The following is a 27309-nucleotide window of genomic DNA, read 5'->3' as shown; positions in this document are numbered from 1 at the left end:
TTATTATTCTTATTATTATTCTTATTATTATTCTTATTATTATTCTTATTATTATTCTTATTATTATTCTTATTATTATTCTTATTATTATTCTTATTATTATTCTTATTATTATTCTTATTATTATTCTTATTATTATTCTTATTATTATTCTTATTATTATTCTTATTATTATTCTTATTATTATTATTCTTATTATTCTTATTATTCTTATTCTTATTATTCTTATTATTATTTTTAGTATTATTATTATTATTATTATTATTATTATTATTATTATATCAATAAGTGGACGTTTAGTCTATAGATTTAGAATCATAATTTAGAAGCATTCTCGATTTATGTGTGTTGTCAGTGTAAAAAAATACTATAGCGAACTACGAACTATAATTTGAATCATGGCACGAATACACTAACTAAACGTCCTATAAATATGTGAGTAGAGAGAGCATAGCAGAAAATAACGAGTTTTCATATTGGTGCCCGGCCAAGTCATTTGAGATATAAATGTAAACCTTAGAATTAGTTGTTCCTTCATCTTTTAGTTAATAAAATAAAAAGAAAAGAAAAATTAGCAATAGGCTTGAAGCTGCAGGGGGACCAAAAGATTAGCAATGGAGAGGAGGAAAAAAAAACAGAAAAAAATAAAAATAAAATAGCAGAATCTTTCCACAAAGTTGATAACGTATTGTTTAAATTACATAAATTAATCAATGCCGAATAACCAAGGACTAATGCTAGAGACATTATTTAGAGACCCAGCTAATTTTGTTTTTTTTTTTTCAGAAACAAAAAATGATAACAAAAATAAAAATAAAGAACGGAAAGAGGCTTCGTTTTTGCTTGAGAAGAACTGAAAATTTCTTCCAAGAAAAAAGTATACCGGGAGAAGCGGTGAAGAAATTAGAGAGGAAATTACATCCTGCAATGCCAAGGATTTTGATTTAATAATTGGAAATTAAAATAAGCTTCCCTTCTCAGCAACACTTGTAGATTATTTGCATATACGCAATCACACAAGAGCCCGCGATGTGCAATATTGCAAATTAAAGACAATAACAGTACAAAGAGATAATACCCAGATAATTAAGGAAGAAGCTAGCACAAATTTTCATACTATGTGTATATATATATATATATATATATATATATATATATATATAAACTAGCAACCTTTACGTTTGTATGGATCGTAAGTTTCCTTATGCTTCTTGTCGGGATTCGGAAGGCAGTCGCAAATCCGTCCCGGATTTTTGACTTTTGATAGTTTTAGTCAATGACATAAATTTATGTATGATTTTTAAAATTTAACATAGGTAATTTCAATATTATCTTTTAAAAGTTAATAGTTTTACAAAAATAATTACAGTAAGTGTAAAAATATTGTAACTTTCTAACATGTTTTAATAGTTACAAAGAAAACTTTCACGTACAATATCACTCCTTCGGTAAGATTTTAAATTATTGCATTGATAAACACACAAATTATCTTTGTTATTTCAAAAGTGCTTGTTAGTCTCTAGAATTAAAACTGTCAAAAAATGAAAATGAAAATTTTTATATGTAATATGTTAAAAAAAATGAAAGAGGTTGATGCATGTACGTGAATGACAAAAGACTTTAAATGGATTTTAATCTATTTTAATGAAAAGAAAGATGACAGGCTGACAGCTAGAATAGAATAGATTAAGGACCCGTTTAGTTCGCTGATTCGAGTTTTTAATTCGAGTTGAGATGTGATTTTATGTGAGAGTTTTTTTACTGTAATAAAAAAGTTAAATGTAACTGTTTTTATGAGCTTTTTACTATAGCAAAACTCGAATTCCAAAACTCGAATTGATGAAAAGAATTAGGCCTAATTAGGTAAGGTGCCGTGTACTCACCAGGCCAAAGTCGTGAATTTATTACTGTTAGTTCTTTTTATGCGTTTAAATTTATGATTTTAATTCTGTTATAGTATTTTTTGCTTATAAAAATTTGAATTTTAATATGGTTCGTATGTATTGCCATATTAGAGACACCTAATAATTTATTATTTATTGAATAACTAGAAATGCATTGATACAATCATTCAAGAATTTTTTAATTTATTTTAAAAAATGTGTAAAGGTAACCTTTGATATCATATAAATTACATGAAAAATCATTAAATAGAGACATATTTAAGGAAAATTATTTTAATCATTGATAAAAAATAAAATAAGAACACAAATAGAAAAAACTACTCTTATAAGAGTAAAATGAAAAATATATATATGTATTTTTAAAAAACACAAAAAAAATTAAGATGTAAAAAAAATTCACAAAGGAAGAAAAAATGGTTAAAAATAAAAGGAAAAAACATAAGAGGTAAGATGATCATAAAAAAAAACTTTTGAATAAAACACGTTGTAAAAAAGTTAAAATATTCAGGAGCATAAAGTACTTGAGAAAAAACCAAAACGATAATTGGAAAAAAAAGTAAAAAGAAAAAAAAGAAGAAAAGAAATGAATAAAAGTTAAAAGAAAGAGAAGAAAAGAGTCGAGACCATGCTGGCCTCTTCTGGTGTAAGAAGTAAAAACTTTCATCGTCTCTTTTATGCATGTTAGAGATTAGAGATTAGAGATTAGAAATTAAAGATAGAGATTGGAGATAGAGATAAGATGTAGGAAAAATAATTAAGTTGTAGAGGAGTTTTTAAAATTTAATTTTTTTGAAAGAAAAGCACGGTAACAAAGCCTTTAGAGTTTTAGCCTACTTTATATATTTTGGACTTCAAATAACTACATATTTGAATAAAGTATGTTTAAAACCACATAAATTCTCAAAATAAAAAAATATAAAGCAAACTATTTAGTGGAGGTGGTGGGACTACTTGGGTGTGACGATGCAGGTGGGTTTTTATTGTTCTCGATGAGGCATCAACATTGTTTTCGTTCGTTTTAGTAAAGGATGCATTATTTTGAGGACCCGTTTAAAAAATATATTTAAATTATGATTTTTAATTTTTATGTTTAAAATTTAATTTTTAAAAAAAAATACGGTAATAAAATTAATGATTTAACTTTAAATATATAAAACAAGCGAGCTTTTAGAATTTTAAACCCTAAGATATTAAAGAATGGTCACATCGAAATTGTTATATAATATAACGCATTAGAGACAATGATTTGTTTGAAATTGTCATTTAATATGCATACAATTTTTCGAAACACAAAGATCTCCCTATCGTATTTTTTAGTGCTTCCTCAAAAACCATCATTAAAGATATGTTATGCAATCTTAAGATTATATTGGTGTTAGCATCAGGTACAGTCAAGACTTGTTATACACTCCTGAGAGAGGGGAAAGATATCTGGTACCGGTAGTTTCATCACAGATTAAGTTTATATGCCCATTTTTTTTGCCTCATTCCTTCCGTGTCCTTTTAATAATAACATGTTACATTATAATTTTTGAATTAACATTATAAAAATTTTTAATTTACGTGGCATTTTAATAGATATGTCACAATATTATTGGAGAAACATAAAAAGAGATAAAAATAAATGGACACAAAAATAAGCATATGATGACAAAGGTCATTGTATCTTGACAAAGTCAGAACAATTAATTTCCATGGAAAAAAAAGGGTTGAAAATCACTAGTAACGCGGACAGTACTGGACTCTCTAGAGTCAAGTACGCTTGATTTCCTTCTTCATTAGCCGGCCCTGATTCCATCTATGGACGTATTACTGCAGGTTCCAATATTTCTCTTCTGGTTGTAGTACTGTGTCTTGAATATATAACCCGTTCTCCTTGTACGAATAATTACACCTGCAACATCTTTTCTCTTCAAAACGGAGAGATGAGCTTTTATCTCTTCTTCACCCTTCACATACTCACATATGTCATCGCCGGCGGGCAATCCGACATAACCCTCGACTGTGGCTCTTCAGGAAACGGCACGCGGCTAGGTGACACTCGAAGCTGGGCGGGAGACATCAGCTCCAAGTTTTTCCCCTCGGAAGGCGAAAATAAAAAATCAATCGCCTCATCAGCGACTTTTGATGATCACACGGTAACTATGGAAGTTCCTTACACAACAGCGCGGCTTTCCCTATCTGCATTCACGTATGTCATACCCGTGACCCCCGGGCCGAAGTTCATACGGTTGTATTTCTTACCGGCTAGATACGAGAACTATAACAGCTCCAAGGCCTTCTTCTCCGTCGAAGCTGATGAATACACCCTCTTAAGTAGCTTCAGCGTTGATCTTACTGCTGGCGCCCTTAGAAGAAAAGACTTAATGAAGGAATTCTGCGTGACAGCATTCAGGTCAAGTCTGAAGATAAAGTTTTCTCCTAGTTCTTTAATTCCAGATGCTTTTGCGTTTATCAATGGAATTGAAGTCGTGTCCATGCCCACTGATCTCTATTACTTGAAGGGCGCCCATGATGGCATTACAATTGTGGGAGAAAAGTCCCTTTACTTCTTGAGTAACAACACCGCCGCTCTTCAGATGATGTATAGAGTTAACATTGGTGGACAATTTCTCTCTCCAAATCGGGATACTGGTTTTTTCCGAAGTTGGGAGGGCAAGGATGATTTATATTTGACGATACCGGGATCGGGTCTTCTGCCTGTTGAGACCAATTACACTAAGTTTAACTTCACAAAAATTCGAAATTATATTGCACCGGTCGAGGTTTATCAGACCGCCTGCACGATGGGGAACGATAAAGAAGGTAACAAGAAGTACAATCTCACCTGGGAGTTCCCCGTAGATTCGGAATTTTATTACATGGTAAGGTTGCACTTTTGTGAGATTCTTGAGGAGGTAAACTCAACCAATAATCGAAACTTCGGCATTTTTATAGCAAATCAAATCGCGGAGGAATATGCCGATGTGGTCGAATGGACTGGAGGTAAATATATACCTTATTTTAGAGACTACATCGTTTCGATGTACGGAGGTGAGAAGAAATTAAACCTCTCTGTCGCTCTACAAGCACACGATGCCTGGCTCAGTGCTTATGCTGATGCAATTTTGAATGGGGCGGAGATCTTCAAATTGAACGACACAAAAGGCAACCTCGCTGGTCCTAATCCTGATCCAATTCCTCAAGATCCCTCTCCAAGCCAGCAAGAGGAGATCGAGGCAAAGAAGAGTGATCGAACAACAATCATAGCAATCCTCTCCGGTGTAGTTTCCGGCGTAGTTTTACTCTCCGTCCTCGGATTCTTTACTCTCCGACAAGCAAGAAAAGTCAAAGACTCAGCCTCTAGAGAAGGAACTACTCGAGGCTCGCCATCCTTACCGTCTGATCTTTGTCGTTACTTTTCGTTGGCTGAGATCAAAGCCGCCACTAACAACTTCGAAGATATTTTCATCATCGGAGTGGGTGGGTTTGGAAACGTGTATAAAGGGTACATCGATAATGGAACCAATCCCGTCGCCATCAAACGACTAAAGTCCGAGTCATCCCAAGGGGCCCATGAGTTCAAGACCGAGATCGAGATGCTCTCTCATCTCCGTCACCGCCATCTCGTCTCTCTAATCGGCTACTGCAACGAGGACCGTGAGATGATCCTCGTCTATGACTACATGGCACGTGGAACTCTCCAAGGTCACCTCTACAACACCGAGAACTCACCACTGATGTGGAAACAACGCCTCGAGATTTGCATCGGAGCCGCGCGCGGGCTGCACTATCTCCACACGGGCGCGAAATACACGATCATTCACCGCGACGTGAAGACAACAAACATTTTACTGGATGAGAAATGGGTGGCCAAGGTCTCTGATTTCGGGCTTTCAAAAATGGGTCCCACTACCATGTCTAAAGCCCACGTCAGCACAGTCGTCAAGGGCAGTATCGGGTATTTAGACCCGGAGTACTACAGACGTCAGCAACTATCAGAAAAATCCGACGTGTACTCATTCGGAGTTGTTTTGTGCGAGGTTCTTTGCGGCAGACCACCGATAATGCGCAACGCCAGGAAGGGAGAAGTAAGCCTATCCGAGTGGGCCCAACACTGTTACCATAACAGGACGCTTCATCAGATCATAGATCGTAATCTGACGGGCAAGATTGCGCCAGAGTGCTTAAAGAAATATAGTGAGATCGTGGTGACTTGTATGCATGATAATGGGACAGAGAGACCGTCGATGAACGATGTCGTGTGGGGCCTGGAATTTGCAATGCAATTACAGCAAAACGCGGAGGACAACGATGGGATTGGTGGGGCAATAATGGAGGCTAATGGTGAGGACGAAGTTGCATTCTTCAATAATAACAACAGTAGCTGGGACGGAACGTTCACTTGTAGCTGGGAAGAGTCATTGGGGTTGAGAAGTAGTGGGATGACTAAAATCAGTAGCTCTGAGCAGGGATCCACTACAGACGAGTCCATGAAAGGAATGTCTGGGGCTGTCTTCTCTGAGATCAAGGATTCAAAAGGAAGATGAACAGAGTAGGATACACATAAGTATATAAATAGTAACATAAGTTTTTCAAATTTCCTATCAACCTAATCGGTCTGTACTTTAGAGTTTGCGAAAGATCATCTGAGGTCTATATGATAGAAAGTTAGATGTATAATTCATGAATATTTACTAAGAAATAAGTTAAGTAACAGAGTAGCATATAATATTATTTGTGTTGTATTAGACACGTACGTACATTTAATACATGTATGTGAGTTTTTTTTTTAAGCTATGATAAGGGGAAAACAAAATAATGTCTCTATTCGGCCTTGCGCCATGCCTTTTTTTTAGCATAGTCACGCATGTATGTTTGTTAATTTGGTACTTAAATCGCAAAAGTAAGAAATCGCACGAATTTAAAGATTACATTTTTAAAGAGTAACAATTTCCAGAAATACAAAATGTTATAAATATTGAGCTCAGATTACTCCACGAGAAGTAATATATAAGTGCCCCAAAGTTTATGCTTAAACAGAGAATATTAAAGGCTATATATTTTTTTTTTTTTTTTGAGAAATTGGTAGATAGGTCAATTGTTAAAACCTTTGGAAGCAAATAACACATTTACGGAGAATTAGTAAATAATAGGCCAATTTTAGTTTCAACTTCTTTATTTTTTAACTTTACCCTTCTAAGTTTTAGCTTTTTTTGCCTTCTCCCGTTTCTTCATTCTTGTTCTCTCACAATCTCTGATTCTAGGAACTTAAAACACGATGAGAAATCACAATGCCTCTCGCCAGTCAATCCAACAAAACTCAGCAAATCATCTCTATAATAAAGCTTAAAAAGGCGATCTATGATTTTAAATACATTGAATTAGTGTAGAACTCGGATTTACAGTATGCTTTTCCGGAAATTTTACAGGACCAGAAACTCCAAATTTACAATCTGTTATATCTAGACTCAAATTGGGAAATAATACTCAGCCGCTTGAACGCGTTGAAATCGGCCTCGGATTCAGGATATATGCTCACCGTGATCAGAAGCAACGACAAGGGTTCGCGAGGCCGAGGAGGATCAACGGCGAGAACGATGCCGACGAGCATCGTTGATGTCGCTCGTCAAGGAGCCGATGTTGCAGACGTCTTCGACGGTGCTGATCATTTATCTTCCTTCAACGGAGATCAACGACAAGGCAGGGAGATCGAGAGTGAGAGAGAGGAGGAGAGAGAAAGTAGACTTAAGAGTAGAGAGAATAAATGAAAAACTGTTTTTTCATCGGGCTTCTGATCAAAGGGCATTTTCGGAATTCCAATTAAGTGTAAATCAAAATTTACATTTAAAAGGCCTATTTACTAACATTTTTTAAATCTTGGCCTGTTTATTTTTATTCCTCTTTTTTGTTGGTCTATTTTGCCCCTTCTCCTTTTTTTTTTTTCCTTTGGTGCGAAAAAGGCCATATATTTTATGAACTTTTGGTAAGTGGCCATATATTATTACTTGTCTTCCAGGGCATCTTCCTAATTTATTGCATGCCCGTAGACTAGTTGTAGTCTCAAAGTCAAGTCTTTGTCCTCTTTAGCAATAAAACAAATCTCCAAAAAAAAAAAAGTGAAAGAGAATTCCCTCGTCCTAGAAATGCTACCAAAAAGATGATGACAAATCACAGAGGAAAATCATTCACGAATCAAAAGTGGAATAGTATTGCAAAAACTTCTCATATTAAATTGGCCAATATCAATCACCTACCATTCGCTTTCGAAAGAGAATCTTTTAAAAAACGTAACATATATAATATAAATATATGTACCTTGAGTCTGGACAATATACTTTTTCTACGTTCAAACAAATGTGTTTAAAAATAATAATAATAAAGAGGATAAATGGTTGTAAATGGGTCTTAAAATTTCAAGATAAGCAATGATGTTGAAAGCACGTCTCATTGTAGACCAATTTGAACTAATTATTTCATGATTTTGATTTTTCTTGTTTATATAAATAATGGAAGTAGAATACCCAATCAAAGGAAAAAAAAAAAAAAAAAAAAGGAAAGAAAAGCGATAATAATTAGGGAAAAAAAAGAGCTTAAGAAAGTTCGTAGTTATTCGTAGTCATAAAAGGAAAAATAAGATTTTTTCTTCTTTGTTTGACACAAAGTATTCCCTCTATTATTATTGTTGTTGTTGTTATTAAAGTTATTTTTCTCTTTTATCTAATAAATTTGAGTATGAGGTGTTCAGTAGAGGATGAAAAGTCTTAGAGCTGCGTCAACGTAGTACTTGGGATGCTTTTACAAACTTCCCCATGTTACTAGATCTCTCCACAAACTTGATAACGTATTGTTAAAATTACATAAATTAATCAATGCCGAATGACCAAAAAATAATGCTAGAGTCATTATTTAGAGACCCAGCTAATTTTTTTTAGAAACAAAAAAATAATAATAATAATAAAGGACGGAAAGAGGCTTCGTTTTTACTTGATAAGAACTGAACAATTCTTCCAAGAAAAAAGTATACCGGGAGAAGCGGTGAAGAAATTATAGAGGAATTCACTACAAGAAAAAAGGTCATTTGCGGCGACTCAATGTCGTCGCAAATACCGTATTTTTGACGACATGTCGTCACAAATTAGTCGCCGCGAAAAACTCGTCGCAAATGATATATTTGCAACGACAAAGTTTTGATATGTTGTCACAAATATATTTGCGACGACAGTCATCGCAAATGTTCCGTCGAATATGTCGTCGATGATGACGTGTCATAAAAAATTTAGGATCCTGAAAAATTTTCCAAGACACATTCATTAGGAAAACATTTTAACAGAGAACACAATCCATTAAATTTTCGAATACATTCATTAGAAACGATTACAAAACGTTAAAAAAAAAAAAAAAAAAAAAAGAGAGAGAGAGAGAGAGAGAACACAATCCATAAATTACTACACAATCCATAAATTACTACATAAACACAATCCATATCTTCCGGAAGATATCCATAAGTTAACCAGATCTTGACCTTTGTCTCTGAGAAAAGAAAAAACCAGGGAAAAAAAATTCGTGAACAATTGTTATGTAATCATAAAACTTATAAAAGAAAATAAAAGCATTAAAAAGAAAAATTATCACAGTCTGAACATAAAAGCGTTAAAAACAAAAAACAAAAATGAAAGAGAAGATTACTCTTGGAAGCTTTCTTCTTGAACATGGACTTCAGATTTCGCTTCCCGAGATTCCCATTGCAGAGACCAAAAAATTCTGCACAAACAAACATTGGACATTAGTTATAATATTGTTGATTTTGAAGAGAATATAAAGAGATTTTAAGATTTTAGAGTGAGAAAATAAGAGAAAACAGTGAGAGGTCGAGTGAGAGAGAGAGAGAGAAGCCGATTGGAAAAAATGAAGGAGGCTCTGTTTGCGGGCACATAACAAACTTTTGTGCGACGACATTGAGGATTATTTGCGACGATATCTCGTCGCAAAAATAACTTAACATTATTTGCGGCGACACTTCATTATTTATGACAACAAATGTTGTGGGAGGAAGGTTCTGGAATTCTTATTTGCGACAACAGTGTAATGTCGTCGCAAATAATATTTTGGTCACCTGCCCACTTTTCCCGCCTTCTATTTTGCTGAGGGAATTCAAAATCATTTTTTGCGACGACACATAATGTCGTCGCAAAAAAATTTCGCCACCCGCCAAAATAATCTTTTTTGCTCGGGGAAAAAAAATAAATTAAATTTTATTCACGACGATATATGTGGTCGCAAATAATAAACTATTGGCGATGACTTGTCGTCGCAAATAATGTTATTTTGACGGTAAAAGTTCGCGCCATACGAGATCTGGCGCCAAGCCATTATTTACGATGACAAGTGGCATTTTTGCGACGACATTATTTTTCCAGTTCGACGAACATATTTTGGACTACATGTCGTCGCAAATATTCACTTATTTACGACGACAATTGTTGTCACACTAAATTGTAATACTCAAAATTGCATCCTGCAATGCTAGGGATTTTGATTTAATAAATGGAAATTAAAATAAGCTTTCCTTTTCAGCAACACTTGTAGATTATTTGCATACACGCAACCACACAAGAGCCCGCGATGAGCAATATTGCAAATTAAAGACATTATATATATATATATAAGCTAGCGTAAGGGACGTCACCGGCGAGGTGTTCTTGATGTAGACTTCGCCGACAAGGCTCGCCATAATTTTTTGGGATGCTATTGATCGTGGTTGTGGACTTGTGGTGCTGTAAATTGTTTCTTGATTCGCTGTATATTAGTGTTTGTGGAATCTGGTGTGGTCTAGTATTTTGTTGGGAAAAGGAGTGAATAATTTCTAAGTATTGAGATGTTTAGTTTGATAAACATTTGATTGTTCCAGATCTGATACTTGAACCACAAAGTGGAAAAGTTAGTTTGGTGATTTGAGCTTTGAGTCGTTGGGATATAATGTTTATATTCTTGATTTCATCTTTAGATTTCTTACAGAATGGACATTCCAATTTGGTGATTTTTTTAGGGGCGAGAGTAATCTTGCGTTTCCTGGGATTTTTTTTTTCCGAGAAAGTTTTCAATCAGATAATATTTTGTCCAAATTTAGCTGGGGTTTCGACTCTGTGATTGTTCATAATTACTTGAATATGAGTTTGTTCATAATTTTTTTTGAATCTGTCTTTGATCTGAGTTCTGAGTTTGTTCAGATTCGATCTTTTAGATTGATATACTTTAAAGATAGTGTTGCCCAATTATATGATTTAATATTTATTATTTTTGTTATAGCCTTTTTAATATTTTATGTTTTTTATCCTGATTTAGAGGAAAGGTAAAAAGGACATTTTAGATTCTAAAAATTGATCCGAAGGTATTAATAAAATGTTTTTTAGAATGTTAAAATACTATTTTAATACCATAAAAAAAACATAAAGTATCAAGAATATCTTTCGCTATAATACATGGTACTAAAATGATTTTATTTCTATATAAATTAGTAAATAAAGACCTGCTTTTAAAAACGAAACTAATTGTTTGGAGTAATCTTGACTTAGAGGTCTATTTTCCGGTTTTTCCGGTTCAGTTTGCTTATTTTACAATGGTGATGATAAACCAGTACTACATAAGAGAGTACAAATTACGATCACACATAAACACACACACACACACACACACAAAAGTAATTAGTAGGATAGATCTTTCGAATTATCAAATAAATTCAGCTTCTTCTTTTTTTTTTTTTTTTGTGACATCACATTTTCGTTATAGCAACTTGATTGTTGAGGGGGAAATAGTTACAACTTTTGAATTATATACATAAGGGATTTATTGTTTGAATATTAAAGTAAGTAGTACGTGCAGAGATCTGCTGCCTTGAAAAAGCAGGGATCAATGGGAACAAAATCTTATCCTTAAAAAATAGCAGGGGAAACACTCTCCGCGGCCAATATTCATATAAATATATGCACATTATACAAATAAATGATCTATTCCTTTTAAATATATCCAGTCCTTTTGTGCCTTTCTTTTGTAACCTTTGGTTTTTGCTTAAATTTTTATTGAATTTTTTCTTCAATTTTCTTTAAATTGCTCTAATTTTAATATACATTGTTATATTAATTAGACAAAAAATGTGGTGATAATATATAGAAAAGACTCCCACAACGGGAAAAATTCCCGACTCCAACCCCTTCTCTTCTTAGGCAGGAATGGGGACGGAAAATCATTTCCTACTTCATATTTTAAGTTTCAAGCTCAGATATTTGATCATATGATCTAGTTGCACCTTTGATTTTTGGATCAACATACACGAATAAAAACATAGTACTTCTTAAGTAGATTTTTTAATTATTGATGAAACTACTTCATTGTTTATTAGAAAAGAAAAATTGAAGTATGCCTCGGTGTTCATACGATCTTTTCTTTTCTTTTTCATGAATTCACAAAAGAGAACAAACAAGGAATTCCCTCCTCATTCACTCTTGTTCTTCAGAAACTGAAGCGGTGTCGTGGAATTTTTTTTTCCAAAGTGTCCCAAAATTAAATCAGCCACCATGTAAGAACTCACAAGTCCAATAATTGAGTGAGTCTTCTCCCTGGGTCTTGGGCACGTGAATAATTAATCTAAAAGGCATCAACTTCTATCTTTCCTCTGTCTCCTCTCACTCCCTCACTCGTCCAATACACGCACAACACTCTCATATATGCCCTAGTTTTTATTCTCATCTAAATCCTTATAATTTACTCGTCCTACAATCTGAATTGGTATTCAACAAGATGAAAAACTCACCTATACTCCATCCTCATCATCTTTTCATCTTCGTTTTCCTCTGTTCTTTAACATTAATCAAAGTCTCCGGAAACTCAACTTCCGAAGAGTTATTTAAACTCAGTAACTCCAAAGCAAATCTCTCTATAACAACAAGCAAAGAATTTGCTCCCAAGAAACCAAACTGCAGCATCAAACATGTCGTTACAGCCGTCCTAATTCTTCTGGCTGCACTATTTTCTGCAGAAGGCGCAGAATTATTCAGTCAGATGAAGAGCAAAAAGTTTTATATTGTCGTCGTTTCACTCTCAATGAAATAAGAACCGCCACGAACAACTTCGATGCGGACCTTAAAATCGGCGACGGCGGGTTCCGAAGAGTTTACAAGGGCTTCATCGACGGCAAAGAAAGCCCGGTTGCCGTCAAAGTCTTGAAGTCAACGTCGAGTCAAGGGTTCCGCAAGTTCTGGACTGGAGTCGAAACGCTTTCGAAGCTCTGAAACCCTAATCTCGTCCCTCTGATCGGCTACGGCAATGATCAACGGTTCAAGTTCATCGTCTATGATTATATGGCCCACGGAACGGTCCGTGATCATCTGTACGGTACGAATAATCAGCCTCTGACGTGGAAGCAGAGATTAGAGATCAGCATTGGAGCTGCTCGTGGATTGGTTTACCTTCTTGCAGGCGCGGAGCATGGGATGATAATCCACCGCGATGTGAAGACGAGCAACATTCTGTTGGACGAGAATTGGGTCGCCAAGGTGTCGGACTTTGGGCTTTCGAGATTGGGCCCGGCAAGCACATCGAGAAGCCACGTCAGCACGGAATACTTCTGGACCAGGCAACTCACCTCCAAGTCTGATGTTTATGGGTTTGGAGTGGTGATGTTCGAGGTGTTGTGTGGTAGGCCTGCCGTGGATATGGGCCTGGAGGAGGAGCAACAGAGTTTGGTTCAATGGGCCCGGTTTAACGTGAGGAAAGGGACGCTTGATCACATCGTAGATGAGAATCTGAAGGGTCAGATTACGCCGGAGTGTTTGAAGGTGTATGGAAAAGTAGCAGATCGGTGCTTGAGAAGTGATAGAAAACGACGGCCCAAGATGGATGATGTGTTGAGGGCCCTTGAGTTTATATTGAGGCTGGAGGAAGGTGCTGATGCAGCCGCGGAGGAGGGGATAGAAATTGGTGTGGAAAATAAGAGTGATGAGAACATTTCATGTTGGAGAGGTGGAGATCAATTGCTTGTGAGATCACAGTACAAAAATGTCGTGTTGCATTCTTGTCCAACGATATTATGGCCAAAAAGTAATTCTCAAAGAATGCTTTTGAGATTCTTTAGCGATAAGGCGGGACTGAAATGGGCCACCCAATTTACATCCCGAGCTTTGATAGCTTTATGTTTCACGTGTTCGTGTACACTAAAGAACCATCATGGTGAGGGTCTAAATTAAAATGAAAAATATCCACGGCCATAAAATATGTTCCCTCATCTCTGTGAACTTATAAAATATCCTTACCAATGAAAAATTTGCTCATCTTTCTTTTCTTTTCTTTTTCTCTATTTTTTAATTCAATTTCCAATTACTTCACATGTTGATGATATCGAATTAGATTATGGATTATTCAAAAAGCAGAACGAATAAGACAAGCTCTCAAAACAACCTAAAGAAAATTTAGAGGAATGTCTATTTTTGGGACATAAAGATTTATACATATCTTTTAAAATCTATTTATGGGACATGAAGATTTATACATATCTTTTAAAACATTAAAAAAATTTTGTACTAACTTTCTTCTTTCATAAATTTATTTTTCTACTCAAGTTAAAAACTCGAACTAACGAAACAGCCCAAAAGTAAAACTTTGATTAGCTCTTTTTTTTTATAATGTTTTTCTCCCTATCCAGCTTAATTAATTACATTTGATCGGGTTGATTTATTATTTAAGGTAATTATGTTAACTTTTAGTTTTGATCATCTTAATTATTTGAAGTAATTTGAGTTCTAACTTTTTTTCACAATTTATCCTTTTTCCTTCTAGCTCTTACATGCCTGGTACTTTACGCCTTCCTCCAGTCCAGCAGTCTCTTTTCAATCCAAGAGTTGCATGACAAGAAAGCGCCTTCCAGTTAGCTTAAATTAGTGTTAGTTAAACATAGCGGGAACCTCATAACTATGCAAATCCCAATTTTGGTTCTGATGCTTCGCGGGGAGGAGTTGTTGATCGCACTAATCGACTTTCTTTTGAGAAGTTAAAAAATCTTTCTGTGAAACAAATAATTGTGAGGCCAGGGCATCCCAATTTCTCTTTGGGTCATGGTAGCCTAATCCAAATTATATGTGCATGAGTGGTGAAATTTAAATAAATTTTTTAAATTTAAATGATATTCAAAACATATTTTTTGTCTTATTATTACTTTTTAGACTCAAGTCAATACATATTTCAAGTCATCCTTAAAACAAATTTAAAATTTTTTTATTAAAAGTCATTTGATGAATAAACGTTTAGTAAAGTTTGATTCCATTTCAAAATGGAGAACATGCATACAATAGAAAATTAATATTTATTTTCATAAGCTCAATCTAGTCCACTAAAACGTTAGTGGTAGTTGGAAGCTAAAACAAATAAGTTAGCACTATACTTTTGTCATTACCCTTTTGTCCGGTATCTAAGGTAAGGTTTCTTCATTTTATATCACTAATATTTCTTACTCCAAACTTCAGAATACAATAATATTCTTACATATTAGTCATATATTGTTTGTATACAAACATAATGGTCCTGTAAATTTGTTTTACTCGAAAATACCATTCGAGAAGCACACATCAGGTTTACAAATTAAAGGACGTATGAACTGGAATAATTGATTACTTCACATTGAAAAAACAAAAGCAAAAAAAAAAAAGAAAAGGAAAAGAAAACTCACGTATGAGCATTAATGGATAAAGCGAGTGCACTAAAGGCTGATTTGTACGAGGGACTACACAACTTCGGATTGTTTTCGAATTGACGTCGGCTAAAAGGTGAAGTCAGATGGTTGAGATGCGCTCTCTCCAATATCGCGACAAATTCACAATACAACAAAAAAGGTTATTAATGATGATATTATTAACGATGATATTTATCGTTACTAAAACTAAAATATTAATAATGACATGTCGTCGTAAAAAAAAAAACAAAATTCTTGAACGATTTGTCGTTGCATTCACTATTTGTGACGACATGTCGTTGCACAAAATTTTACTATTTGTGATGAGATATCATTGCTAAAATTTGACAAATTATTCACGACGACATGTCGTCACTAATATCCGTTGGCGCCAAAACCAATATGGTGCCAGTTTGTCCATTATTTGCGATGAAATGTCGTCACAAATATTGATTGTTACAGCTAGCGGTGACGTGGCCAAAAAGGGGCAGAAAATTTGGCAGTTTCCCGCGAATAGGTTCCATATATTTCTTTATTTTTTGCGACGACATATTGAAAAGTCGTCACAAAAAATAGTTCCAGAAAATTCTTTTCAGGACGACTGTTTTTGCGATGACACATGTCGTCACAAAAACGGGTTCCAGAAAATTCTTTCAAGAATGACTTTTTTTGCGACGACTTATTTAATAATATCGTCGTAAATTATGGGAAATTCAAATTTTCCAAAAAAAAGGCGGAAACTTTAGCAGTTTCCTTAAATTTATTTACGACGACATTTTAACAAAGTCGTCGCAAAAAATGAGCACAAGTATATTCCTCAAGAATATTCTCAGAAATATTAATGTGGTGAAGAAGAACGATGTCATTTTTATATTAATGGCGATGACTATTTAATATTTTTTGTGATGACATAATGTTATTGCAAAAAGCCACCTGCATAAACACGATCGCAGAACTCTTTTCCCCATTTTTTTCGGTGACCCTCTCGGTTTTCTCTCTCCTTCTTCATCCAAAACCTCTAAAAACCATCCAAAAACTCTAAAAAAAAGTGTAAATATATCATTTTATCTTCAAATCCTTCATTTGTGGAGAAAAATATTCCAAAAAAGTAAAAAAAAAATTGGAGTTTTCACCTCGCCGTCGCCGCCCGTTTTTCCGGCCATTGTCGTTATTTTTTGGCCGTCGTCACCCTCCCAGCCCTGTTGCCATACCGTTTTTCAACCCCCGGTGTTTGTGGGTTTGAATTTTGTGAGTTAATATTTTAGTATTTTATAAATTGATTTTGGTATTTTGGTTGTGGTTTGTGGTTTTGTTTTGGCTATTGAATTTAGTTTGTGGTTTTGGATTTAGAATTGTGAATTGTAAATTGAAATTGAAATTGAAATTTGTGGTAATTAGATTGAAATTTGTATGAAATTTGTTTGATGATGATTAAAAAATAGGCGACCTATGAAAATATTAGGAAGTTAAAAATAATGAATTATATATATGATGATTAAAAAAATTAGATGGAAATATTAAGAAGTTAAAAATAGTGAATTATATATATATGATGATTAAAAAATTTAGATGAAAATTTTAATTAGTATTATATTACTAATAAAAAAATTAAAAATAAATATTATAAAATAGTTAATAATGTTAAAGACATATTACAAAATGTTATGACGATTGGAAAAGCGACCTCCATGACTATTTCAAAGATCTTGATGGTTCAGAAAGTGAGAGTGCAGTTAGGGCCCACCCTCCCAAAAACCTCAAGAATCCAGATCACTCGGGTCATTACTACGATAGATTCATGTCCGACAAGTTTCAGGTAGTTAGATCTCTTTTATATGTTGTTTTATTATATATAATACAGGTTAATTTTACTAACGCTGAATGAAATCATAAATAGAAAAAGTCAGGAATAAATAAACTTAATCGTAACAACCAAAAGTGGTCGATTTTTCATGGTTGGCTGTCATACTCCCAACATCGTGAGAAGAAAGTAAGTATTTGTTAATAATTTATTCAATATAAATATGAATTTGATAATCGATTACACTATATTCATATACATTTAAACTACTATACAGTCTACCACAGGGACTCAACAGCCGATGTCCGTCATCAATAACTGAGGGGACATGCATCGTCATGGGGATACTTAGGTTAATCCCCAAGCTGAGTAGACTTTTGTAAGTATAATCATAATATTTAATTATATATTTTATTTAAATCACATTATGTATTTAATTATTTTTCTTATAATATTTGTACCATCGATGGAAGGAAAAAGAGAAATGCAGATCCAGACGCAGTCTGCTACTTCTGGATCATCCGCGGCAGGAGCAGTTAACGAGGAGGATGTTATAAAGCAGTTTCTGGGCACCCGCAGAGGACACAACACTGGAGTGGGTCACACACTCCCACAAAAGGTTTATCGAGGGGATGCGTCTTCATCTGGCTCACGCTCGGCAATATCTTCTACGATACGTTCGGACACACAGGTAGAAGAATACTTGCAACAAAGTTACCAACAGAGTTACAATAATAATTTTTATTTTTATTTTTTATTATTTATTAATTATATTGAATATTGGGTTTAAATATATAGTAATATACAACATTAATTATTAAAATGAGAAAAATTAACTAAAAAATTAAAATATTATTTACAATGACAAATGTGGTCGCAAAAAATATGAACCACGTCAGCTAATTCTACATATTTTGCGATGACTTAATTCGTAAAATGTCGTCGTAAATACTCAATGTCATGTCATCTTAACGATGTAATCAACGAAATAATTACAGCGATTCATTTGCGACGATTATCATCGCAAAAATTTTTTTTACGACGAATCAATTGCGGTGACAGGTTTGCGACGACAAGTGGTCGCTAAAAATTCAGTTGCGACGACTTTGTATTTTTGGCAACAACTTTTTGTCGTCACTAATAGCCCTTTTTCTTGTAGTGTCATGGCTTAAATTAACTTGTGTCTCGAGGGAAAAATAATTACAAAATGTGACGATCCTTAACTTCTGGTCATTAATACTACGTACGTATTTATGCCTTAACGTCAACTACTTATAGCTATAAATATTTAGCTACTTTTTTTTCCTTTTTCTTTTCCACGCAAACATAACCTTAAATTATATTTTGCATCATAGCATCATGAGTACATAAAAGTACTTTATGACTTGAGGATGCTAAGCATAGCTTCATAGTCCCATAGTCTTTACTTACATCACATAACCTATTACATAACTTTTACTTTTCATTATATAACTTAACCATATCCATAAATATCGTTTACTTTAAACATTTTGCAGCGTTTACAAATTGCGTGTAGATCTCATTACCCACTTGCCCACATGACATTGCTTCATCTTTTTCCACACGCCCAGCAAATAGGTTTAAGGAGCCGGTGTCTTACCCGTAGTTCTTACAACACGAACAAACCTAATGAGCTTTTGCTCAGCAAATAACAGTAGGCCATAATAAATGCAAATAAAAATGCACACCCATATATGCATTCATTTCATACCTCTTAACACGCTTCTTAAACATTCAAAGTATTCATCATATTATGCTTTCTTTTCTTTCGTATTATGCTCTCTTTTCTTTCGTTTCATACTTCTTGACATCTTTCATTTTTGTGTCGTTCATTTTTCATAGCTTTTACTTGTTATGGGCCCTATCCCATTGTATTGTTACACGCATAACTAGTGAGGAGTGGGATAGCTAACCAAAACTAACTCACTCACGGTTTCATTCATAATCAAAATAACATTTCCTTGTGAAGGCTGGTACAAATAATATTATTAACTTCTTATCATTTGCCATATTTATTTATTCATCATCTTACTGTCATCATTTCATATTATGACAGTAATTTTAATCTTTTCATCTTACTGTCATCATTTCATATTATGACAGTAATTTTAATCATACTGGTACATCTTTGAGCATTCGTACCAATTTCTAATGAAATTGGACTTTATTCAAATGTTTGACTTTTGTTGACTTTGACTTTGATTTTATCGCATATTAAAATTCTACTGCTAATACAAGTTCATAAGCACATGCAAAGCAACAAACAAGTTTCAAGAAACTTCTTTCACTTAATGACGTACAATGAAATCATCTTATGCACAGATTTCGGCAACACAAAGAAATAGTCTTGTTCGTGTTATAGACATAGAAAAACTACTGTACTAACAGGAGTTCTGCTAAGGTTACGGCTTTCAAGTCTCCAGAAATGTTGCTTCCTTGATCGCATATTGGTCATATCATATAAATTTCTGATCATTAGATTTACAATCCAAGATCAGTAATTGAAACACAATTTGATCCGAATTCGTGGTTTCGTAAATGTTATTTTCTTAAAATGTGTATGTTGTTTCTAAAATCCTTAAAGAGATCTACGATTTCATGCTCGGTATCCGGACCGAAACATCACCTATATCATCAATGTGTACCAACCCCGCGCACTTTTTTTTTACCTTAAATCACATTTTGGATCTGTTTCGAAAATCAATCCGAAAGTGATGTCTAGGGTCGTTTTTGAGAAAAAACGTTATTTCACAAAGGTTGTTCGAAACGAAATTTCCTTCAACTTTTTGTGGTCATTTTTTGAAACTAAGCTTTTATCTTGGTTTTCTAGCCCAAAACAGAGCCGGATTAAATTTTCGGGTCAAAAGCCTAGTTTTCAGTTTTGGTCTGAAACTGAGAATTTTCATCATTTTAGGTTTTCTATACATCTCCGATCATCGAATGGACTTACTGTTCACATCTTAATCCTCATATTCTTTATTTATTCATCATCTTACTGTCATCATTTCATATATGATAGTAATTTTAATCTTTTCATCTTATTGTCATCATTTCATATATTACAGTAATTTTAATCTTTTCATCTTACTGTCATCATTTCATATATGATAGTAATTTTAATCTTTTCATCTTACTGTCATCATTTCATATTATGACACAAAAACTATTAAATCATGCCATTATATCACGACATTGAGTATCAAAAATATCTTTAAGGGTATGGTTGGTAGGAATAAGGGAGAGATGGAGGGGAAAGAGAGAGGGTGAATTGAATATCTTGTTTGGTAAGCAAGTGGAGAGATGGAGGGAGAGATTCTCCCTCTGGGCCCACCATTTTAGATTCTTCCATTGATGGAAGAATCCAACCAATCTGCTTAAAATTAAAAAAAAATAACATTTTTTACCATTCAAAAGTAATTATTAACAAATAATAAAATTGGTAATATAGAAATTAAACAAAAAACTATAATGTCTTTTCAACTTCTCATTTTTCCTATCGAATAACATAAATGATTATTATAATAATCTCCATCCTTCACATTCTTTATTTCTCCAGCCCCTCTCCATTATTCCTCCTCTCATCCCTCCTAACAAACGAAGCTTAAGTTACTGGTTAGTAAAATGATACAAGTCGGTAACTTCTAGTATCTAGCTCTGGTAGTTGTTGATTGGTACCTGCATCATGATACTTGTGAGCATTATCGACGAGTATCCATCATGATTTCAGTCGTAATCGCAGTTATTTGCTGTAGTGCCGGTTGGCCAGCTGTTATCCACCTGTAAACACTGTGATATCAGTTAATAACCACTGTATCGATAGAATTTTCTTACTAGATGCTCAAAGAAGCACAAAAAACCCATTGCATTCTTGTCCAACGATATTATGGCCAAAAAGTAGTTCTCAAAGAATGCTTTTGAGATTCTTTAGCGATAAGGCAGGACTGAAATGGACCACCCAATCAACATCCCGAGCTCTTAGAGCTTTATGTTTCACGCGTTCGTGTTCGCTAAAGAACAATCATGGTGAGGGTCTCAAAATGAAAAATGGTCCACGACCTTAATGTTTGTCCCTTGTGAATGTATAAATTTCTACCAATGAAAATTTTGCTCATCTTTCTTTTCATATTTTTCGTTAAAAAATTTCAATATTTCCATGTGCCGTACATGCTCATGATATCTAATAAGAATATTTATTAGTAAAAAACACAAAGAATAAGTGCCACTGTAAAAACAAAATACATTAGCTTGCATATTATTGTATAACTGGCTCCACCTTCATTTCTTTTGATGAGGTAGATTCTTTTAGTAATCATCAAGAATTAAAACTTTCAATATCAAGCTTAATTAGTTGCTTTTGATCGGGTGGAGTTATTATTTCTATAGTGAATAAGGAATTAGATTCTTATCTTAGCATATTACTCAATTCCATGAGTGGTCTTCCTCTACTTTTGCTTGTATCAAGTCATTATTTTGATGTTAAGAAGCTTTGGTAAAGTTTGTGATGGAACAACCAAAATAGAAGAAAATCTGAGATCAACACTCTCAGGTGGTGGTTGGATTCAACTTTCCAAACCTCAGATAGCTGCAAAATGTCCATACTCAAGTCTGACAACAAATAAGCTACTGAGTAGCACTTAAATCTGCCCTAGCTCAAAACGACAATTCAGCCTTCTTGGAAGACAAGGAAATGACAGCAAAGTTACTCAACACTAACTATCGGATGGTAATGGGGTGGGGTGGGGCGGAGAATGATTTACTATTTCCATCCCCACCTTTCAAAACCGTCCCCATTCTCACTTAAGGAGAGGCTGGGGGAGAGAGGGGGAGCAAGTTTCTTATACCCGCCTCATTCCCCCCAACTGTAATTAAGCATTTCAAAATTATTATAACTTAAAGCAAAAATGGGTAGAATTCAATAAAAATTTAGACCGAAATCAATGATTTCTCAATACAAACTAAATTTAAAACATATGAAAAAAAAATAGTTATAGAGCCAAAAAAAGTCTTATTAAAAGTAATAATTAACACATAAGCCAAAAAATTGTTAAAAACATCATTGCTATTCCTAATAGCTTTATTCTTCATTGCAAAAGATTAGCAATTACCCTTTTTCTTTTCAAATAAAGAACTACATTTAGTAGTTATCTCTTCTTTAGTTACTTCTTTTTCACAATTCACCTTTTTCAATTAACATAGTTACATTTTCTTTTTTTAGTAAAAAATTGATATAAAAAATTCTAATATATGTATGTCTATTTAAATAAAATATATTATATATAACATATGTATATCGGGGATGGAGGTGGTGGGAGTGCTTTTTTCGTTCCCGTTCTGCTAAGATTTGGGGACAATATTTTTTCTCCATTCCTATCTCCATCTCTAATTATTATCCTTCATCCTCGCTTATTCGGTGCGAATCCTTACGTGATGCCATCCTACATGGAATATTGCCATCCTAAAAGGACAGCAACAACAAAAGAGAAACAAGATAAAACGCAAAGCCTTAATTCTTGAAGGACGATTGACCAAACTAAAGGAAAACAACGCGCTGTATCAGTTTGGTTCCATTTCAAAATGTCAAAAATATGATAATAGTTAATACTTTGTTAAGCTTTAATCTAGTCCACTATATATAGTACGAACTATACAACTTCGTGGTGGTTCAAAACTGAGAACAAATAACTTAGCACTATACTATTAGGAAAGTTAACACTTTGCATATAGTTATATCTTTATTAGGAGTTTTCATTTATTTGTATATATTTTTATCTTAGAAAATGCTATAACTCATACGATTTGTATTTTGTATTTATGTAGAGTTTATATTTAATGCAACTTAATTACTAATGAATCTTCTTTTTTTTTAATCCATGAAAAAAAGCACATTATCGATCTTCTCTTCTTGTTTTTATTTTATTTTTTAATTTTAATATATACTACACAAGAGACATGCTCTGAAGTACCATTTGTCTGGCATCTTCATTAGAAGGTAATATTTCTCCCTATATTATATGTTGTTTAACTCGAAACTTCACAACACAAAAATCTGCTTAGTTATTATGAGTCATACATCGATTGCGTACAAATACAAATGACGGTCCTGTGAATTTGTTTCATCGAAAATAACTATTCGAGACACAGGCATCAGGTTTTCAAAAGGACATATAAGCTGGAATAATTCATTACTAATTTACATTGTAAAGTAACATATGGGAAATAATGGCTACTGTATTAAATGCACTAGAGGTTGATTTGTACTGGAGACTGCACAAAACTTTGGTTGTTAGGCACAAAGCCAAAGTCACATCATGTATATGTAATGTAAATAAAAATCTATCGTCAATGAACTTGTCATTAATCCTTGCACATTGTCTATAACTTTATATATTTGTCGTTACTGGTGTCACATATTTTAAAATTGATGGATGCTCTTTTAATTTATTCTATGGGCGTTGTTGCGCCGTCCACTTCAGTAAAAGAGATTGTGAGTTTGCACATGGCAAGGTCACTGGATGGATAACAACAAATTGTTGAGCAACTATAATGCACCCACCTACCCCAGCTATAGTCTTTGTCGAACAGCTGTTCACAGTGTTAAACCAGCCGTGAAGTACTCAAGCGAAATGAGAAAAATGCATATTTACTTATTAGAACTGTTTATGAGAACAATGCATATATCATATGAGAACAATGCATATTTACTTATTAGAACTGAGAAATGAGAATCAATTTTGTGTTTTCTTATTTTTTTTTTTATCTTAAAATTAATGTAGTTTGATTAGTAGTCGCCGCACAAATTTGATATTGAAGAATAAAATGGCAACCCCCCTCTTGTATTATGACTTCCGATCTTAATGGTACATTAGTATTATCTGTTAAGATCTTTAGACACTCTAATTTTGCATAACTGAAAGTAATAAAAATACAAGAAAACAAAACATGTAAAATTGACACACGAAATTTATAGAGGTTAGCCTCAATGTAAAACAATGTTCTCTTGCAACCGCTGCAGTATTTCCATGAAATCTTCTATGTAAGACGATTTACAGTGCAATTAATTAGACTCCATAACTCAACACTATCTTACCCCTAATTCAATAGCTAAATATTGGGTCGAAAAGAAATATTATATTAGTGATTTTGTACTAAAGATACTACGAACATTTGCATTGTGGATGATGATCTTGGGTGAGAGAGAAAAACACCGAAAAATAAATAAATAAATAAAAGCTTAAATAGAGAGAAATTTGTGCGGAAAAAAAAAAAAAAAAAAAAAAGTTCTAAGACAGAACTACTTGGCTTTTGACTTCATTAGTTTCACTGTCATGTATGATCAGAACCTAGATAACCAAAAAAGAAAATTGTGTGTTACAATTATAGGAAAAAAATATATAGGAAAGGTTAAAAAAAATGGTATGCAAGAAGAATATCATTCAAGAAAACCGGCATATACTAATTCGATCGGATTTTTTTTTTATTAATGGAATAATACGACATCAAGCTGGTCGGGTGTCTTATTTTCCGGTGACCCATACCAGATTTTTTCCCCATTAAAGGATGCGCAAATTAAATACAATAGATACCACCGAACGGAGACCAAAATGAAAAAGGTTTGATAATTTACCGCGGGGACCGCAACCTAGAATGTATTTTACCTATTTGGCCTGGTAGCAACCGCGCTCGTACTGGCCGCAGTGAGGTTTCTTAAGATATGAGCCTTTGTTTTTACCCGGGGCGCATTTTGGCCTGCACTTAAAATCACCCGCAGGTTTATCTCTGTTAAGTGCCGAATAGCTTGGACGAGCACTTGAGTAGCCCAGGAACCGGCGGGTAATTTCGGAAGGCATCTGGAACTCCAACTCCACGTCCCGGTGAGCGAGGAGCTGGCAGAACTCGTCCAGGCAGACGGAGGTGTCGGTGCCATTGCTCGTCGGTGCAGTTGAATAACCACTCGCTCCGAGTCCGCTGTGACTTGTGCTGAGTATAATAGCTATAGCCATCACCGACAGCGTTAAAGAGAGACCCCTCATTATAGTGGCTTCCACGGTTTCCTACTTTCCTCTCACTCTTGCCACACTGATTTCTGCGTTAGCTTCGTCACTGCCGGCCTTTAAATATTAATTTGTAGTACTAGAAAAGTTCATTTTTTTTTTGGTCATGTTCAACCAATTAAATTATATCATATTATTTCATAATAAGCACAAAAAACTTATTAAAAGGTAATTTAATTTTTTATACGATGTGATATGATATAATTGATTAGACATCAATATAGACATTAAAATTGAACAAGAAATTTGAGTTTTTAGAAACTAATCTAAATTTTTAGATCTAAATCCTGTATTCAATTTTTTAGGGCATGTCCTTTTAAAGTGTAACTTGAGTGTAGTTTTTGAGTTGAATTTGAGTTATAACTTGAGTTGAAGTTGTAACTTGAATAAAGTTGAATAAAGTTGAATAAAGTTGATACTTAAAAGAACGTGAACTTGAATAAAGTTATAACTTGACGACTGTATTCAATTTTTTAGTGTCCAACTAATCAAATCATACTATATCATCCTATAATAAATAAATAAAAAATGCCACGTGGTAGATAAATTTAAATGGGTGGCCAAGGTCTCCGATTTCAGGATTTCAAAAATGGGCCCCACTACCATTTCTAAAGCCCACGTCAGCACAATCGTCAAGGGCAGTATCGAGTATTTAGACCCAGAGTACTACAGACGTCAGCAACTGTAGAAAAATCCGACATGTACTCATTCGGAGTCGTTTTGTGCGAGGTTCTTTGCGGCAAGCCACCAATAATGCACAACGCCGAGAAGGGACAAGTAAGCCTAGCCGAGTGGGCCCAACACTGTTACCGCAACGGGATCGTAATCTGAAAAATACAGTGAGATCACTGTGACCTGTATGCATGATAATGGGACAGAGAGACCGTCGATGAACGACATCGTGTGGGGCCTGGAATTTGCTATGCAACTACAGCGAAATGTGACGTGATTGGTGGGGCAATAATGGAGGCTAAGGGTGAGGAGGAAGTTGCTTTCATGATTAATAACAACAGTGACGGAACGTTCACTTGTAGCTGGGAAGAGTCATTGGAGTTGAGAAGTAGTAGGATGACTAAAATCAGTAGCTCTGAGCAGGGATCCACTACGGACGAGTCCATGAAAGGAATGTCTGGGGCTGTCTTCTTTGAGATGAGATCAAGGATTCAAAGGGAAGATGAACAGAGTAGGATACAAATACGTATATAAATAGTAACATAAGTTTTTCAAATTATCAGTGTCCTATCAGTTTTTCAAATAAACATAAGTTTTTCAAATAGTAACAGAGTAGCGTATAATATTATTTGTGTTGTATTAGACACGTACGTACATGAAATACATGCGTGGGAGTTTTTTTTTTTTTTTCTAACTATGATAAGGGAAAACAAAATAATGTCTCTATTCGGCCTTGCGCCATGCCTTTTTATTTTTAGCATAGTCATGCATGTATTTTTTGTTAATTTGGTACTTAAATCGCAAATGTAAGTTTTTTAATTTAGTTAAAGAAATCGCACGAATTTAAAGATTATATTCTTAAAGAGCAACAATTTACAGAAATACAAAATGTTATAAATATTGAGCTCAGATTACTCCACCAGAATTAATATATAAGTGCCCCAAAGTTTAAGCTTAAAAAGAGAATATTAAAGGCTATATATTACTTTTTTTTCTTTTGGTGCGAAAAAGGCCATATATTTTTTGAACTTTTGGTAAGTGGCCATATATTATTACTTGTCTTCCAGGGCATCTTCCTAATTTATTGCTTGCCCGTAGACTAGTTCTACGTCTCAAAGTCAAGTCTTTGTCCTCTTTAGCAATAAAACAAATCTCCAAAAA

At 34.1% G+C, this 27309-nt stretch overlaps 1 protein-coding gene and 1 pseudogene across 1 annotated transcript; both read left to right on the top strand.

Annotated features, from left to right (window-relative positions):
• Positions 1-3557: 3557 nt before the first annotated feature.
• On the top strand, positions 3558-6679 carry LOC21401167 (receptor-like protein kinase FERONIA). Its single transcript, XM_010101026.2, has one exon. It carries the CDS (start codon positions 3830-3832, stop codon positions 6431-6433), a length of 2604 nt encoding a protein of 867 aa, XP_010099328.1. The 5' UTR covers positions 3558-3829; the 3' UTR covers positions 6434-6679.
• Positions 6680-7483: 804 nt separating this feature from the next.
• Positions 7484-21486, top strand: LOC112092158 (annotated as a pseudogene).
• The last annotated feature ends 5823 nt before the right edge of the window (positions 21487-27309 follow it).

Source organism: Morus notabilis, unplaced genomic scaffold, assembly GCF_000414095.1.
Source record: "Morus notabilis unplaced genomic scaffold, ASM41409v2 Scaffold948, whole genome shotgun sequence".
In the NCBI taxonomy this organism is placed as follows: domain Eukaryota; kingdom Viridiplantae; phylum Streptophyta; class Magnoliopsida; order Rosales; family Moraceae; genus Morus; species Morus notabilis.
Note: the sequence above shows the minus strand (reverse complement) of the source record. Positions and strands in the feature narration are given on the sequence as shown.

What these genes read in the sequence shown, in the direction of transcription:
- LOC21401167 (XM_010101026.2), top strand. Translation starts at nt 3,830, where the DNA reads ATGAGCTTTTATCTCTTCTTCACCCTTCACATACTCACATATGTCATC.